Source organism: Cydia strobilella, chromosome 27, assembly GCF_947568885.1.
Source record: "Cydia strobilella chromosome 27, ilCydStro3.1, whole genome shotgun sequence".
Taxonomy (NCBI): Eukaryota; Metazoa; Arthropoda; class Insecta; order Lepidoptera; family Tortricidae; genus Cydia; species Cydia strobilella.
The window spans coordinates 3523928-3543420 of record NC_086067.1 but is presented as its reverse complement, the minus strand read 5'-3'; the positions used below and the strand labels follow the sequence as shown (position 1 = coordinate 3543420).

The 19493-nt window shown below is 40.1% G+C and overlaps 1 protein-coding gene across 1 annotated transcript in view; it reads left to right on the top strand.

The window, feature by feature from the left end:
• Positions 1-19493, top strand: part of LOC134753545 (uncharacterized) — a 59423-nt gene that overhangs the window by 17170 nt on the left and 22760 nt on the right. Inside the window, exons 10-24 of the mRNA XM_063689455.1 lie at positions 108-265; positions 2299-2414; positions 4158-4297; positions 5462-5518; positions 6715-6819; positions 6980-7030; positions 9317-9487; positions 11161-11275; positions 11954-12080; positions 14050-14249; positions 14577-14767; positions 16057-16164; positions 17116-17247; positions 17784-17929; positions 18714-18915. Coding sequence (XP_063545525.1) covers positions 108-265; positions 2299-2414; positions 4158-4297; positions 5462-5518; positions 6715-6819; positions 6980-7030; positions 9317-9487; positions 11161-11275; positions 11954-12080; positions 14050-14249; positions 14577-14767; positions 16057-16164; positions 17116-17247; positions 17784-17929; positions 18714-18915 — 2019 coding nt within the window. The remainder of the gene's footprint in view (positions 1-107; positions 266-2298; positions 2415-4157; positions 4298-5461; positions 5519-6714; positions 6820-6979; positions 7031-9316; positions 9488-11160; positions 11276-11953; positions 12081-14049; positions 14250-14576; positions 14768-16056; positions 16165-17115; positions 17248-17783; positions 17930-18713; positions 18916-19493) is intronic.

Below are 19493 nucleotides of genomic sequence, written 5' to 3'. Positions count from 1 at the left end.
AATTTGACCCACTTCCCAACTTCCATTGTAGCCGAAAATTTACATATGTCAGCGACAAAAAGCTTGTACCTAAAATGAAATTTATGCCAAAAACTTTTTTTTTTCAGAAACTAGTGGAAGGCGTGAAAGACCTCACCCCCTTCCTATCAATGGACATGTGCCTGATTCGTGAGGAGTTCGTTGAGATATCCGACTCAGATTCTGACGATGAACCAGATGTGACGATGAAAAATGATAGTGAGATTATTGGAGAGAAGGGAGCTAAGTAAGTAAAGAAAGGATGCTTAACGCGAGGAATTTCATACACCCATTTCATTTCATGACCCGCATGTTCCTATTGATGATGATGGAGACAGGAGGTGGACATATTAACTCTGTGATAAAACAACGCAACCTTTTGTGTTTGGGGTTTTTAGAATTGTCTCGATGAGTATTAGTTGCCTGTGGTACGAGTAAAAAGGTACACTTAGCGATACTAGCTTCGGGTAGGCACACAAATCTCTGTTTTGACATTTTGCTTGGACGTCAGTTAGCCGCGACCACGACCAGTGAAACCTGTGTCGAAACGTCGGTAAATAAAGGTAATAAAATAAATTCGCGATAGACCCAATTGTAAATGTGATTTAATATGTGTTGAAAACGCGAAAGTTTTAAATGTTATGATGCTAGCTTGTACCAAAAATATATTTTTGACTAAATTTATTTCTCTTTAAAAGATGGATGTCCAGAACTGAATATTGAAACAAAACTTGAGCAATTGATTCTAATCGATGTCAGAGGCACATACAATCGCCTGGTAACCGGTTAACCTTTTGAACGCCAAGCATTGACGTAACTCGACGTGACACCGCAATGAAGCAAAATAAAACCTTAGAGAACAATAGTGATTACAAAACAGGATATCGATATTTTCACTGATTTCGTTTTTGACATACTTAGATTAGAAGAACCACTACACAGGTGTTTTACAATATAATATTAGATAATTCTGGCTTTTAGCTCTACTAAAAACCTTTAAATAACGTATTTAAATATCAAAATGTACTTGTAACTTCCACTCAAATCTCTCAATAATGCCACATCACTACTTGGTGGTGACGTCAGGCATCGGACGTGAAGTGCCGTCATGGGCGCACGGAACACTGATAAGCGCGCGTTACTCAGAGATGTGCAAACCCGTTGTCGATTATTATTACCTACTAATTAGCAAACTGCAGTATCGTTACAATAAAATAAATGCATAAGGGGTTACATTATCACAAAAGGTCAGTACCGTCTTTCAAACCAAGTTGTTTAAATTAAACACGAAAACAAGTACCGTAACAGCACAAATAGCAGTTATTTTAGCAAAAACAACTCCTATTACAAAATGTATGGGATTAAGCCATATCTATTATTGATGGCGCTAGCGTGTTTGTCGGAACTGCGCGAAACGATTTCTATTAGGAGATTGTTACTTTCATATAATAATATTATTCCTCCATGACTCGGTCACATCACTAGGCGACGTCAAGTGCCGTTTTTGGCGCGGCTAGCTATGCTATTTACTGGGTAAGTCGTATTATAACATAATGTTGTTTTTTTTTAACCTTCTATTCATAGTTGAATTGTAATAAAGTTATACAATAAAGTAGAAGGGCAAAATAAAATAATGCAAATACAAACAAAGAAATATAGTTATTTATTAAAGAGTCTTTGATAAATTAAGTTTGGACGGCAAATGACGTCGGCGGCGTGAGTGGCACAAAATGTCGACGACGTGATTTACAAAAAGTCAAAAGGTTAAACCCGGGCACAGAATTAGTAATAGTATTATCATACAGAACGGCCACGCCCCGACCCGCCCCGAATCTCACTCACTCGAATGCCCTCGCCCCGCGACACCAGATTGACGGCCGTTTGCCGACCGCTCAGTCCTGTTTTTAAGTAACTTACTCACATAATGACGCATAACGCGTGTACAGACGTGCCGTTCACACATAGAAACGCAAATGATTTTTGATGTATAGCTTGTCCGCCCTGTGGCCATGGACTTGCAACTTACCCTAGATCCTTAACCTCGTAAGGCCCAATGTACATTACAATGTACAATCTGTTTTAATCTAATTTTAACCTTACACTAACTGAATTAAGTAGCATTTCTTTTGTTTCAATGTTTTCTAAAACAAACGAAAGTCACACTAATCTTCTATACAACAAGGTTCAAATTAAAAATAGGGAAACTTTGTATGGTGGGCCTTAGGAGGATAAGCTAGCAAGTACTAGAATTGCGAAAGTTAATAACAAACATTTTTGCAGGTTTTTGGAAGAACAATTAGCGGACATGTTTAATGAGACATGGAAAAAATTCAACATAGAGGAGCGTCTGTTGAGCGCACAGGCGGAGATCAACGTAGAAGTTAGCCAATTGGAAGGTCAGTTAAGTCTTTATATTATAAGCATTGACATATATCTAAGGACGGGCCTTACGGGCAATAAAGGGGACACTGGCTATCGGCCTGTCAGTTAGAACAAAAATTTTACAGTTCCGAACAACTAACAGGCCGATATCGTCCGGCGGACTGATAGTCAGTGGGCCCCTTAAGAATGGTGCCAGTACAGCGGTGTCACGCACACGAATTCGAGCCAATAGTGCAGTGTAACGCCACAACGCGATTGGTTGATGAGTTCGCATCACGCGCGCGATTGGTCGCAACTAGAGACTGCACAATTAGCCTCATGCATGAAGTTTATATTTGAACGAAATATGTTTTATTCGGATGTTTGTTACCGTTATATCATGTTACAAATGCATTTCCGTTTTTAAATGACCATTTAATTACTCAAAATTATAAATAAAGAGTACAAAAATTTGCCCGCGAAAAGCTAGTGAGCGAAACGCTCGAAACGCCACGTGACGTCACGCGTTCGACAGATTAGTGTCATTAGTAGCAAACGTCAGTTGGGCCGCCCAACGTGTGACGTCATCACGCTCTGTCGAATTCGCGCCAAAAATTATGAGCGTTTCAACCGCTCAAAAAATTTCAACATTTTAAATATTTTTTAATAAAATAATGTTAAGGTTTACAAAAGTATTTTTATCATTTCCGGTGTTTCAACGATATAAATTATGAATCCAAAAATATAAAATAAATTCATGCATGGAGCTAATTGGCTCAAATTCGTCAGTAACACCGCTGAACTACCACCATTCTTAGTGCCCGTAAGGCACGTCCTTGACATGATTATAAGGCAGAGGGAATACATTACCTACAGTGATTTTGAACTTTAATCCAAAGCGATAGGGTACAAATTTACGTAATTCCTGACACTGAAAGGCTACAAAGACTTCTGCATTTTTCTTGAATACGCTGATGAACTTTGACCATAGATTTAAGATGTGCTATGTAAATGTATATCTTAAATATTTCTTTATTGACAGATCGGTCAATAGGGTATTTGACTGTATTTAAAATAAATTATTTTACACCATGCAAGAAATAAAGCACCTCCTCCTTGCATCGGTTTCCTCATCACTGGGTCGTGGTCACTTCTAGGGAGCAGCTTCTCTTGGACAATCTGCCGCCACCTCTTTCTCTGTCGCCGAGTGTAGGGCACCGTGGACCGTTACATCAAGGGCTGAGCGGATTTGGTCTGTCCACCGCATTGGGCTCCTGCGTCTCGGCCTATCGCCTTCGATTTTACCAGAAATAAAGCATCAGAAGATTAATAGACAAACGTAGACAGCAGTTATTTTCAGACACAATTTCTATTTTAAAACCCGTATAAAACTATAAAGAGTATGTAATTTGATCATGACGTCACATGCTAGTGTTTCATATAAATTTCATAGTAGCAAATCGTTTTGAGAGTTCGATAAAATTCAAATCATTTGACTAGTACTTAAATGCCCTATTGGCGCAATATAACTGTAATTTAAGTAGCTGAGATATAAAAACATGGCTTTCAGCTGATAAACGTTTAATGTACTTAATCTTACTTATTTTTTCAAAAATACAATAAAAAATATGTTTTTAAAACGTGTCTTAGAAGAGTTAGAAGCTTAAATGTGATAGGAATAAAATTCAGGAGATATCGCCTAATCCCAGACACATTCAATCTTATGTCAATTCAATATCGTCGACAATCCCACAACTGAAGTTTTAATTAATTTTCAGAGGAATGCAAGCATATAGACGCCATGCTCAACGAGTGTCAAAAGGAAACGGACAAGCTAAGAAACGATCTGTACGCTAAGTTCGCTGACGATCGTACAGAATTGCCGCCCATTGCGATCATTGACACTCCTACTAATCAGGTGAGTTTTGTTTAACACAAATTTGGTTAGTCGCAGTTCCCCGGGCGATAGATCAAGGGGTTTCCTAAAGTCACTTGCCCTAACTGTTTTGTCCTAATGGGCACTAGCCCTAAAGCGAGGTTTAGACTAGCAAGAACTTGCATGCAATTTTCATTACATTGCGGTATCTGATAAACATTTTGAATGCAGTTTACCTCAGTAGTCGGCAATGTAACGTAAATTGCATGCAAGTTCTTGCTTGCTCTCTAAACCTCGCTTAACGATCAATTGTTTTTCATAATGTAATGGTTGTCCTAAAACTCATTTGTCCTAAGCATTTTTACCATAACGATCAATACTCCTACTGTTTTTTTCCATAACCCTCGCAATACCTAACAACGTTTGTCCTCATATCCATTGCCCTAAATTTTTTGTCCTAATGGGTGTTTGTCCTAACAATCAACTTGCGAAAACGAACCGCTGCCAGAAAATTAGGTTAGGTTAGAACTGCGACCCCTGAGTTAGGTAAAATATGATTAGGACATATGATCTTTAGGGCTAATAATAATTATGAGGAATAACAATTATGGATCATGACATTAGGATAAAAAATTAATATGGCAAGTGACATTAGGAAATAAAATATAAGGGGAAAAATACAATGTTAAGGAAACCAAAATTAGGGCATATGAATATTAGGGAATGTAAAAATTGTTTTTTTTTTTATGGATTCCGATATAGATTCTAGACCAAGGAAGATGCATAATGAAGTATCGTTAACGTCAGCTGCGTGCATTGTATTCCCTGATCAATATGACCTCGGTCTCTTTAAAACAAGAGTGAATAGGCTGTTACTGAACCGGTGAGCTCCATCTTAGGCCCTGTCTTCACTTTCGATCAGGTGTGACTAGGGCTAATCGCCGATCAGTTTATAATATAATAAAATAAAATAAAATTGGGTTGTGGAACCGTAATAGCCACCTAAACACGTAGAAAAAATTACTTGTATTTATTGAAATAATTGTTTTCGAATGATTTCCATTGTTCTTCAGTCGGCCAATAAACAGGCAGCTGACCTGTCGCGAGGTTTGATAATATCTCCAACAAGCTAATGAGTTTTCGGCCAATTTTGAGAACCTACTTTTTAGATGCCTAACGAGGATAACATTGAATTACATTTTACAGTGGTCCGGACTAGAAGATGGCGTAACGTCCCCACCACCAGTCCCAGAGACTAGAGAGGTAAAAACTTACATGTCTTAAATAAATATCATAAATTAATTTAAATAACTATCATACTCAACAGTGACCAAGGAACAGGAAGTGAACATCGTGAGGAAACCGGACTAATCCTAACAAGGCCTAGTTCCCCCTCGGGGTTGGAAGGTCAGATGGCAGTCGCATTTGTAAAGACTAGTGCCTACGTCTATTAATAGGATTAGTTGTCAAGCGGACCCCAGGCTTCCATGAGCCGTGGCAAAAATGCCGGGATAACGCGAGGAAGATGGTGACCCAAAAGTGACCAAGGCCTCCAGTGCCCAGGGGCTGGATTTGACAGCATGTTTGCGGGAAATGCTAATACCACTGGGCTACATGGATCGAATCACAACGGTACCGGAATTAGAATAAGAATTAGTTTATTGTTTACCGTGTCAAACATGATGTTAAAATGATACATAGTACCAACGGCTGCCCTTTTCGGGTATACAATATTTTACCGGTCGAAACTTCTCAAGGATATGTATTGTAATCTATTCCTAGACAACTCTATTATAATGGCGTTTTTCATAAACGCGTTACTGGCCTGAATTAATAGCTTCAAGGCAAGAGTTAATAGGTATCTCATAGGTAAGCGCGCTCCACCGTAGACCACATCATCACTTACCATCAGGTGGGATCGTGGTCAAACGCCTGCCTATTCATCATAAAAAAAAAAAAAAAAATTTGCTATGAATCGTTTGTCTTTATCTGTCATTTTGAGTTATGTATTTGTAACTTTGTAAGAAAGGGATAAAACATAATTTAATAATTTAACTAAACCAGGCTCGTAAATTTTTATGAATAAGGGGGTAAGATTGTACTATATTCTATATGTTTTGTCGGGTTTAATACCAACCGACAAACCGCTCTGTCCGCCTGTTGGTTGGTTAGTATTTATTTTTCGTAACTGACAAACTGCCCGGTTTGTTGGTTAGTAATCTAACGTTTGTACTAACCGATAAAGAATTATCCCAGACAAACCAACATACATACAGGTCGCGCAAATTAGTTAGCCAATTTGCCGATAGATGGGGTTATACACAATTACGCTTATTACTTATGATTCTGGTCAAAAGTCTTTCGTGATTATAGTTACATGAGAAAATTTAAAGTTTCTACGTAACCCTCGGTGCGCGAGTTAAACGAACTCGCACTTGACCGATTTTTTTCGTATGCAGAGACCCAAACGTCGTTCGGCGGCAGCGGCCGAACCGCCAGCGAAGCGTCCCGCGATCCCTCTCGGCTACGCGCCGCTAGATGGCGCTAATAGCAGCAAACCTGTGGTAAGATTTACACCACAATATGGGACCGGCAACAAACTCGGCGCGGTAGGGACACATCTTTTCAAAACAATACATCTTATAATTAACATGCATTAGAAGAACTTGATAATAATAATAAAAAAACTTGATAGTAATAATAACCATGCATATTATTTAACAGGAATCGAAACCGGCTCCGTCTGCAGACTTGACAGCTCAAAACGACGATGATGTAAGTTAATTATCACTTTTACTCATTATTATTCACAACGACGGGACTTGATCGCGTAAAATAAGTTTTAAATTTTATGCGATTAAGTCCCGTCGTTGTGAATAATAATAATTATCACTTATCAAAGAATGACTCTTTGTCCTATTCTCAAAAAGTCTCTTTCTTAAACAGACCTATTGCAAAGCGTCTTAAACTGAATGTCCGGAACGTCTTCCGAATTGTCACTTCAATACACAGTTATTGCATAAGTAGTTTACTGTTTCCTCCGTAGGTGGATATAGAATCTACACCAAGCGATCTCAACCAGAAACCTTTTTTTTATACTACGTCGGTGGCAAACAAGCATACGGCCCGCCTGATGTTAAGCAGTCTCCGTAGCCTATGTACGCCTGCAACTCCGGAGGAGTTACATGCGCGTTGCCGACCCTAACACTCCTCTCCCTCGAGCTCTGGCAACCTTACTCACCGGCAGGAACACAACACTATGAGTAGGGTCTGGTGTTATTTGGCTGCGGTTTTCTGTAAGGTGGAGGTACTTCCCCAGTTGGGATCTGCTCTAGATCTGGAATGACATCCGCTGTCCTGTGCCCTACCACACAAAGCGAGATGTCATTCGCAGTGCCCATACCTCTCTTTTGGACATAGTTTAAGGACATACCCGGGTCCGGACGTAGTTTATGGGCATACCCGGGTCCAGACCTTTTCTTGTTCTCTCAAGCAGAGACGTTTCTGCTTGTTAATAATTAATTTAGACTGGGTAGCACATCGTAACTGGTGAATTTCCAATATTACTTGGAACTCTGGTGGCCGTTTAACAAGTGCAACGCTCTTACGGTAGATGTCGCTAGGATGCCCTAGACCCATATAGTGGGAAGATGCTGGCTATGGATGAGGTCTCGGTAGCTCAGTTGGCAGAGCGCTGGAGTATCGATCCAGAGGCCGTGAGTTCAAGTTTCAACCGAGGCAGTGATTTTTCCACTTTTAAGTTTATTCTAAGCATAAATTAGTTCGCAGACGTTTTTGCTTGTTAAAAATTTAATATACAATGTGTGGCCTGTAATAGGAGCAAAAAATTAAACTGTAGGCTGTACTCCTCATACCGATCAACATTTGTTCGGCGACTTTTAAAAAAACTTGTGTTTTTATTTTTAATACACTTTAAAGTTTTTTCCCAGACGCAATGTATTGCGAATTTTGTTATGTTTAAGGTGTGACAGGCAACGTCAATCACAAAGATAATGGCGTACATTGAAGATAATATTTATTTTGTATGAAAAATACGAAGTCTAAAGTCTTCATTATTTTTTAGTCGCTGAACAAATGTTGGTCAGTTTGAGGAGTACAGCCTACAGTTTAATTTTTTGCTCCTATTACAGGCCACACATTGTATGTGAACAAAATGATAGTAATTAGTATTTAAAAAGGACTTCAATTTTATGGTGTCGCTTAGAGCAATCCAGCTAGTCGTTTTAAAATGAGAGCGGAACTACGTTTGTATGGAGAATCGAGCTTGCCGGCTCTCCGGCAAAGATAAGGCGGTAAGGATTGTCCACGGGAACGTAACCATGGCAACTAGTAACAAGAGAAAGTTGACTTGCTCAAAACGACGTTTTTATTCCACCGATTTTTGGCTCATAATCCTAGATATTAAATACGCGTGCTCTTTCAGTGTATTATTCCACTCCGCTTTTTCATTATATTATCCGACTGAGTTAAGAAGGTAACTGATTGCTAATAATATGCATGGAAAGGGAGCCTTCTTTAATTGGTCGGACTGGCGGGCACCGGCGCGCTCCTCGCGCCTGCGCGGTGCGCGGCCCGGCCGGCAATATGACAGATGCTACACACAATACTAACTGTTTTACCTATTAAAATTTGATTAATATGAAAGTTTCTTTTTTTTCTCGCAAGTGTGTTGAAAAACGTCGTATGAAACGCGTGTGCATTGGTCATTACACACATCGGCTCTCTTATTGCGCGCTCGCTTGCAGCTCGCGCGCACAATATCGCCTCGTGTGTAATTCAAATTCAAATATAATTTATTTCGGAAACAATGTCCATAGTTGTTAGTAACAAAAGTTTACTTAGAGCTAGTTTTAGTAGGCACCTTAAATTAATATATACATAATAACACACTCAAGAACAATCATACATAACCTAGCGAGCAATGCAAAAGGTTCCAGTGCTTCTGGAAGCGCCCCTCACATCGCTCTGCAATGGTGTTCAGTATGCTGTAATGACCAACTTAGCACACTTGTATCATAATGTAGTATTATCGGCGTACAGAACGCGGACATATCAGTAGTGAAGCTGTCGGTGGAGGCGGCGCCGGCGGGCCTGCCGCCGCCCGGCGTGGCGCCGCGCGCGCCGCTGCGGCCCAACATGCTCGTCTACGCCATGAAGAACTCCTTCGGAGCCTGGCACAAGGTCCGCATACAGGAGGTGCAACCTAAAACGGTGAGTACCCTTTCTGTAGGCACGAAGGTGCGATAGAGGGCAGGTTTCCCTACAGAATGCAGATATATCAGTTCAAGCCTTATATGTTGGTGTACGCCATAAAAAACGTACGGCGCTTGCCACAAGGTCCGCATACGGGAGGTGCAGCCTAAAACGATATGATTTTACAAGCTTTTATTTACTTTCACTTGTCCCGTTTTCTGTAATCAAATCTTGCAAGTTAAATTCGACCCACTTCCGGTTTTTTTTTAATGATATAGGAGGCAAACGAGTAGACAGATCACCTGATGGTAAGCGATTACCGTCGCCCATGGACACCCGCAACACGAGAGGTGTTGTAACTGCGTTGCCGGCCTTTAAGATGGGAGTACGCTCGTTTCTTAAAGGTTTAATGGTCGTATCGAAAAATTGTATACATATGTATAGTATTTTTTTTTTTTTTTTTTTAAAAGTATGATACATTTTAAACTTATACTAGGTTCGCCAAACTTGCGTTTAACGGCGTAATGATACACTCATTTTCAACGTTAGTACCCTAATCTAAACTTAATGAATGTGATGTATGAATTTCCTCAAATGATTTTTACCCCTCACACCCTAATCTGTTAAATAAAAGCCTTTGTTTCTTTTCTTCAGCGGTTACCAATGCTACCGCTACTGACTGAACGGTAACAAATTCGTTTAAAAAAATGTTTACCGTCCTATTTATATGGTTCAAATTTATGTAGCGGCTCTGTATTCTGAGGCCACACACAGGCAACCGATCGTCCTTCATTACCCAAACTCGTTATCTCAGAATGAGCTGTTACATTTTGAACCTTAATACTATCACGATAGTTGCTTGCTTACGACATGGTTGCTTTGGCACGCGCTCGGCGCGACTAAGGCGCGTCTCCATAAAAGAAACAAAGGCTTTTGTTTAACGGTGAGGCCTACAAATCTTTTTAGAAAATTCATACTATAAGTCGGGTGACAATGCAATATTATGGTACCATCCAAGCTGATCTGATGATGGAGACAGGAGGTCTCCATAGGAACTCTGTGATAAAACAACGCAAACTAATTAGTTGTCTGTGGAAAAAAGTCGGAATTTTGACGACCGGTCTGGCCTAGTGGGTAGTGACCCTGCCTGTGAAGCCGATGGTCCTGGGTTCGAATCCCGGTAAGGGCATTTATTTGTGTGATGAGCACAGATATTTGTTCCTGAGTCATGGGTGTTTTCTATGTATTTAAGTATTTATATATTATATATATCGTTGTCTGAGTACCCATAACACAAGCCTCCTTGGGCTTACCGTGGGACTTACTCAATCTGTGTAAGAATGTCATATTAATATTTATTTATTTATTTATTAATATTTATTTATTTCTTTTGCAATTTCCATTTAGCTGAAAACTCCATTTTTTTTTTAAAAACGCACCCTGGGCGTGTACTAGTAATTAGGTTAGGTTGGCTATGTGACCATCCTAAAAATTCGACCATTTCCGAAAAAAAGTCTAAGTAATGTTTATAAAAATTAAAATTTGTGCCATTTTCAACCTAAAGGGTACTTATTGTCGCTTATCAGTAAGGCGCTATTTCCATATAGCTTCAATTAGAAATCAACCTTATCGACAACCGACGATGTGGTACCTTTTGATTAAAAACGTCACATTTACCTCTTATCCCACAGCCCGGTCAATTCACCATGTGCCGCGTAAGATTCGAGCAGCCAAAGACAATGACGAAATTGCTTCCGGCGCGTTGCCTCGCTTATGAACAACCACCAGAAGTGCGGCTTACTATTGGTGAGTACCACATATTAACACAGCAAGGTTAAGACACCTGAAGGCCGTGACGAATGTTCACCATGTGAGATTAAATAATTAATATAGCTTTTAAGTTAATGTAACTAACCATATATGGACTTATGGGTCTGAAATAAAGATATATTTAATTTAATTTAAATTAAGTAACTTTCTCAAAGAAAACGGTATTCTAATTAACTCAATTTTGGAGATAATCAATGATTTATTTTTATCCGATAGGGCCCTACGAGCGTGTACATTTGCCTTGGGGCTTGTTTACATATTGAGTAGTGTAAGTACTGTCTCGGACGATCGGTACCTACTCGAAATGACATATCGTCTTAGTTTTCAATTGTTTGGTGGATTTAAATATAATGTCCGTGTTACAAGAACGCTATTAATTAATTTTAACAAAAAATAAACAATATTAAAAAATCGGACAAGTGCGAGTGGCACTCGTCCACCGAGGGTTCCGTAGTTTTTAATATTTGTTGTTATAACGGCAACAGAACACATCACATCATCTCTGAAAATTTCAACTGTCTAGCTATCACGGTTCATACAGCCTGGTGACAGACAGACGTACAGTGGATTCTTAGTAATAGGGTCCCGTGTTTACCCTTTGGGTACGGAACCCTAAAAAACACCGTGTATTGTATTACTCTCTCTATTCTGCAGGTACCCGAGTAGTAGCGCTTTTCAAAGATCATCGTGTTAGCGTGGAGAGGAAGGAAGAGGGTGAAAAGAAGGAAGCTTACTACTCTGGCATCGTGGCTGAGATACCTAACCCGGTCAACCATTTCAGGTATAGAATTTATTATTTACGATATAAAAAAAAACCGGCCAAGTGCAAGGGTTCCGTACTTTTTAGTATTTGTTGTTATAGCGGCAACAGAAATACATCATCTGTGATAATTTCAACTGTCTAGCTATCACGGTTCATGAGATACAGCCTGGTGACAGACAGACAGACGGACAGCGGAGTCTAAGTAATAGGGTCCCGTTTTTACCCTATGGGTACGGAACCCTAAAAATATATCGTAGAAAGAAAACAGTTCAACGGAAAAAAGTACGCGTATACCTGAGCAAGCAAGAATTATCCCCTCAAAAAGGGGTATCTTGGGAGTTTGAAAGTTTCAATCCATATGACTTGTCTGTTGAGCGAAACACCCTAGTTTGAAGGATCATTAAAAATTTGTGTTGTCTTCCTAACTTCCTAAAGACCACACTCCTTCCTATATCAACTTGTTTCTTATCAAGATTTGCATTTCTAACAAAAAACTACTTCGAATTTAAACTATCGTGAGACATATTAACTTAACTAACTTAGCGGTTTCACTCACGTATTTTTAGTCACTCGCGCGACATGTTTCGGAGGCCTAGGTCTCCATTTTCAAGCACTAACAGTGCCTGAGTGAGTAGCGGTCACGACGGGCTGGCGTCACGTAACATGTCGCGCAAGTGACTAAAAATACGTTAGTTTCCGCTAAAAAACCGGCCAAGTGCGAGTCGGACTCGCGCACGAAGGGTTCCGTACCATTACGGAAAAAAACGGCAAAAAAATCACGTTTGTTGTATGGGAGCCCCATTTAAATATTTATATTATTCTATTTTTAGTATTTGTTGTTATAGCGGCAACAGAAATATATCATCTGTGAAAATTTCAACTGTCTAGCTGTCACGGTTCATGAGATACAGCCTGGTGACAGACAGACAGACGGACGGACTGACGGACAGCGGAGTCTTAGTAATAAATAGGGTCCCGTTTTTACCCTTTGGGTACGGAACCCTAAAAAACTACTTTATTTCGGACATTATTGGATCAAATGTCCCTGCATTATGATATATGATAAAATGCAGTTTTGCCTGCTGCTTTCTATGAATATAGAGAAGCTGAAAGGTTCATCCTATTTTTTACGGCGTTATTTATAAACTTCAGCTCCTAACAAACCGTTGATAATTGTTTGTCCCTATCCGTCATTTAGAAATTTCTTAAGGCGGTTCCCTGAGCCAGAAGGCGAAAAATCTCCTTATATGATCCTGTTTTCCTAAGAGGCGTTGATATTCGTAGACGTGGAAAAAATATATGTAGTTCTTGACTATATTATCTTTAATATCATAGCTTCCGATACACGAATTATGACACTTCGCTCGATACAATTAATTCCCAAAGTAACCCCTAACTCGGACTTTTAATCCAACTTGACTCGGTTATTTATTATGTGATACTATAAATAAAAAAAGAAGAAAAAACAATCTTAATTTAAATAATAATTTCATAGCTTTCGAATTTCGATATTGTAGGGTAACGTTTTTAAAATAAATAAAAATCAACAAAATTCGATCAAAATTGACACCTGGCGCGCATGATCTTTCCCGTTCTTTCTTGCGAAATGTGACAGAGACAACCGATGGAACGGCCTTAATGTTAGAAAGGAACATAATTTAACAGAGGTAACATAAGCTGCTTCGTTTTATGAATGACGACCGGTCTGGCCTAGTGGGTAGTGAACCTGCCTATGAAGCCGATGGTCCCGGGTTCGAATCCCGGTAAGGGGATTTATTTGTGTGATGACACAGATATTTGTTCCTGAGTCATGGATGTTTTCTATATATTTAAGTATTTGTATTTTATATATATCGTTGTCTGAGTACCCACAACACAAGCCTTCTTGAGCTTACCGTGGGGCTTAGTCAATCTGTGTAAGAATGTCTTATAATATTTATTATTTATTTATGAATAAGGGTATTAAGATGAAAATTTCTGTCCCCAGATACCTAATATTCTTCGATGACGGCTACGCACAATACGTGCAGCACGCCAACACGCGCCTCGTGTGCGAGTGCGCCCCGCGCGTGTGGGACGAGGTGCACCCCTTCAGCCGTAACTTCGTCCGGGATTATCTGCGGGCGTATCCGGAGCGGCCCATGGTGCGGCTACACGCCGGGCAGAGCATCAAGACAGAGTGGGACGGTGAGTGTGTCTCTCACTCTAGCACCGTATGGGACGAGGTGCACCCCATCAGCCGCAACTTGCGTGGATAACAACCTACGTGGATAACTATTATGGTGGTAGGATAGAATAGAAAATGTGGACTTTGAAAGTTCAAAAGTGTCTTTAATTAAACTAAAATAATGAATAGGTATAATAAAGACTTAAAAAAAATATTAATACGCCTAGACCGAGACATATTGAGAAGAGTGTGCGTTAGATACGAGTAGGAGCAAATGGTGGAAAAGCATTTATTCGTTCCATATCAAAAATTAAATGCAAATAATTCAACTAATCTTCTTTTCTCAGGCAAATGGTGGATCTCCAAAGTCCTGCAAGTGGACGCTTCCCTCGTCCTAGTGTACTTCGAAGGCAAGAAGGACAACAAGACAGAGTGGATATACCGCGGCTCCACTCGGCTGGCCCCGCTGTACTTGGAGCTGCAGGCGGCCGAGAGGACCAGAGCTCGGCCTCTACCGAGAGCGCAAGCTGCCCGTAGGGTGAGTACAGTACAACCATAAATACGGTTGTTTCCACATATTCAATTTTATAACTAAATCTAGTTCAATATATATTAAAATAATATAAAAAAATGATAACAAAATACAGGATCTAAAAGTTTAAAAATTTGAAGTTTTTTTTAACTTCCAAAAAGGAATAAAGTAAAGATACAAAATATTTATCAGTACGGGTGCACGACGTACAACCGCTGCGGACACTCGTGCCTGAGGATGGATTCCCAAAGAATCCGAAACATGTCGCCAAAAGCGACTAAAAATAATAGTGAGTAAAACCCGTACTGATAAATATTTTGAAATATGTCTCACGATAGTTTAAGTGCGATTAAAAGTAAAGATACCATTCGATTTCTTACATTTTATCCAAAAAAATATTGTACGGCAACTATATGCATAAACGCAATATTTCATCGACAAAATCGCAATTTTACTTATTTTCCATACATTCAAGATGGGCTCTCAGTGACCTTGACGTTCGTCACGTTCACTTAGTGTATGGCCTGAGTAGACGCTCGAAGCGGAGCGTTCGGCGGAGCGTGCAGCGTGGCGTACGGCTCACGTGTGATTTGAGCAGCGTGCACTAAGGCCGCTCCTATACGTTTGCATTTGTTTAACATGCACGCCGCACGCCCCGCCCCGCTGCACGCTCAACTCGAGCGTCCACTCAGGCCTTACACTTGTGGTTTTGTTAGGAGCGTTTCGCGAGTAAAGTACGACTGTCGGACTTTGACTATCATTTCCGACTTTTGTATTGCTTTAATGCAATGGGTAGACACAGATGGATACAGTCTAAGGAAAAAACGTGGCACAAAAATCAAGAAAATTTGATTCTCGTTCAGAGGGCGCTACTAGCTTTGGCCTACTGTCGTATAGATGGGGTTGACGGTTTCGTTTGTTATTTAACAATTTTAACGCATATCAGTGAAAGAACATGGGACAAAATCATAAAAATAATTAATGCAAATAAAAAAAATCATTTATCCATATTTAAATACATTTTATCGTATTTTTATTAATCTTCATTTTTAGTTTTAAAGTGTGTCGACAGATGGCAGTGAATTTACTGGGGTTACAAAATTTACTATGACAGTACCGCTCTAGTATAAGTTACTCTATGGTAGACATTAGATCTCAACAACAAACCTGATCGATTGATACCATAAATAAAAAAATAATTTGACCAATCACGAGTTAGATTAGATAGACTTATATAATTTCTGTGTTAGAGAAAAATAATTATATCATTTCCTAATTTTTTACGTTACTTGTAGTTTAACATGCCGTACGTGGAATATACGCGATCGGATGAGGACAAGACCGCGGCGACGCCGGTCGCCACTCCGCAACAGACACCGGCGCAGATACAGGCGCAGATGGAGGTAACAACGTATTACCGTCTCATTCTCTCTTGCTATGAAGGTACTAGTGTGACAGAGAAGTCCGGCCGTAACTACAACATGCTACATAGAATATACCCGCTCGGATGAGGACAAGTCCGCGGCGACGCCGGCCGCCATTCCCCAACAAACACCGGCGTAAATAGAGGTAACATCGTATTACTATCCTTTTCTCTCCTGCTACTACGATGCAAGTGTGAGAGGGAAGTTTGGTCGTCAGTTTTGTTTGCGAATACTATGTAGTATGTGAACGGTTTGAGTGCAGATGTACGTAGTATATTGACGCTGCCCGCCCCGCTGCACGCTCCCACTCGGGCCTAACACTAGACTCTCCGCAATACCAAGTGGCTACTGAGGTTCATAACCTATCTCCTTTACCCTTGTTAATACCAACTAAGAGTGAAAGAGATGACATTATGACCTCAGTCGCCAATCGGTATTGCGGCTACTATAGCTGTTCGCGTGTTTTACGAAATACGATGGATGCGAGTGCATTCACCAGATCTGGATGCAAAGGAAATTGTAAGATACCTATATCAGTAGAATTATTTGTCAAAAATTATCTGTGTTATATATTCAAATTTAAAGACATTATTCATTTCGAAACAGTTTAGTCAACTATAATGAATATGACCAATCACGTAGCGCCGTGGAAGACACCAACGCGCGACTATTTCATGAGTAATACCTATTCATATATTATGCACGCGTTGATGTCTTATGTACTACTGAGATACTTACCTAAATTTCTTTAATTATTTATTTAAGTTTTATAGTAAAAGTATTATTTTAGATGACTGAAGTATTGTATACAATAGTGATATAATCAAACTTTTTAATCTCGTACCTTCATTAGGCCACTCAGCAAGCTTCGTGGCCTAATATATCACGATTGTATAAAATACTATTAAATAATGATCATTGTACTGGCAGCAAGAGATCCGGCGTCAGCGCGCCGTGGCCAAGAAGTCCACCGCCCTCCCCCCCGCCCCCTCTTACGCCCCCGCGCCCCCCACCCCCGCCGCCGCCACCGCCGCGCGAGACAACGTCACCAGCCGCGTCGTTGTGAGTATACCTACTTCAAACTTACCAAGCTGTGGGGTCATTGCGCTAGTTTCCGTCCATGCTTTAGTTTTCGTCCACTTGACGGATTAGCTGCTTTTAAAAATCTTTTAAATGTAATCCATACCAACGGAGTTGAAAACTGTCGAAGGTTTGGCGCCAGCACAGGTTTTTCCCGTCTCACGTTTTGTTCCATGAAATTTGACTTATAGACTATACAATTCCAAAAAAAAATACAAGAATTTCTAACAAATCTAGGGATTTACAGGAAAAACCTAAGGATGGTATTCCACTTATCCAAGATCTGACAAGTGGAATACCACCCTAAGCTGGCGCCATCTGTAAAACTTCGACCTGCCAACCCAATTGGCAATAAAACTTGATTGAAACTTCCTAAGCAAAATTTTGTATGATAGACGTCACAAGGTTAAATTTGTATGATGAATGATGATGATGATGAAATTTGTATGTATGAATACTTCATATTCAAGAACTTTATATTCATGAATATGACTTAATTTTTGATGTCTATTTTACAGTTCTACACACCTAAGAACGCAATTAAGCCTCACAAGATGGTGACACACACTTGCGGGCCGAGATGCAGGCGCACCGACGTGCTGGCTCTCAAAGACTTACGGACATACAATCCGCTTACGAAACCACTTCTCAGTGGCTGGGAGAGGTAATGTTATCAAATCACATATACAGATTTTTTTATTCCCATATACCACTTAGTATAATAGTAGTTCCACCCCATTTTAACTCCTTTAAGGGACGATTTCCGTAGCAAAAACTATCCTATGACCTTCCTTAGGACACAAACTATCTCTATACCGAATTTCATCTATTACCTTATAAAAAAAAAAACCCCGCCGCGTCTGTATGTGTGTATGTATGTTCGCGATAAACTCAAATCTACTCACGCGTTTGGATAGGGTGCGAAACGAACACGTGAGAGGTTCCTTCAAGGTGGCACCAATAACCGATAAAGTTAAGGAGGGTAGACTCCCTCCCGGCCTCGTGATGAGGCGAGAGGAAGGTTACTCGGTTAAAAAAGTGCTTAACATTCAGACCAAACAAAAAACAGGGGGCAGGCCACCAGCCTCTTGGTGGTCCACTATCAATAGACACTGGCGAAACCAAGATATCTCATCGTTGACAACCCAGGACAGAACGACCTGGCGCAGACGCACAAGAAGGCCCAAACCCAAATGAATTTGGGACAAGGGAAGAAGAAGAAACTCAAATCTACTGAACGGATTTTCATGCGGTTTTACACCTATCAATAGAGTGATTATTGAGAAAGGTTCATCAGGTCTATAATTTCAAATTATTAATTTGTTATGATTTTGTGTAACCCGTGCGAATCCGGGGCTGGTCGCTAGTCAAAAACAAGTTAATAGCGTTAATAACAAGGGAGAACTTATTTCTTCCAGTAACATTTGACGTTTTTTATTTATTTACAGACAAACAGTGAGATACCGCATACCGGCGACTAAAGCGGTCATGTACCGAGCTCCGTGCGGCCGCCGTATAAGAAACTACGAAGAACTACACAGATACTTGCAAGCCATAGACAGCGATATGGGCGTGGACTTATTCGACTTCAATCCGACTACGCACTGTTTGGCTGAATTCTTGCTGAATAAGTGTCTTATTAGCAAAAAGGTACGTTTTATAAGGAACTACACAGATACTTGCAAGCCATAGACAGCGATATGGGCGTGGACTTATTCGACTTCAATCCGACTACGCACTGTTTGGCTGAATTCTTGCTGAATAAGTGTCTTATTAGCAAAAAGGTACGTTTTATAAGGAACTACACAGATACTTGCAAGCCATAGACAGCGATATGGGCGTGGACTTATTCGACTTCAATCCGACTACGCACTGTTTGGCTGAATTCTTGCTGAATAAGTGTCTTATTAGCAAAAAGGTACGTTTTATAAGGAACTACACAGATACTTGCAAGCCATAGACAGCGATATGGGCGTGGACTTATTCGACTTCAATCCGACTACGCACTGTTTGGCTGAATTCTTGCTGAATAAGTGTCTTATTAGCATAAAGGTACGTTTTATAAGGAACTACACAGATACTTGCAAGCCATAGACAGCGATATGGGCGTGGACTTATTCGACTTCAATCCGACTACGCACTGTTTGGCTGAATTCTTGCTGAATAAGTGTCTTATTAGCAAAAAGGTACGTTTTATAAGGAACTACACAGATACTTGCAAGCCATAG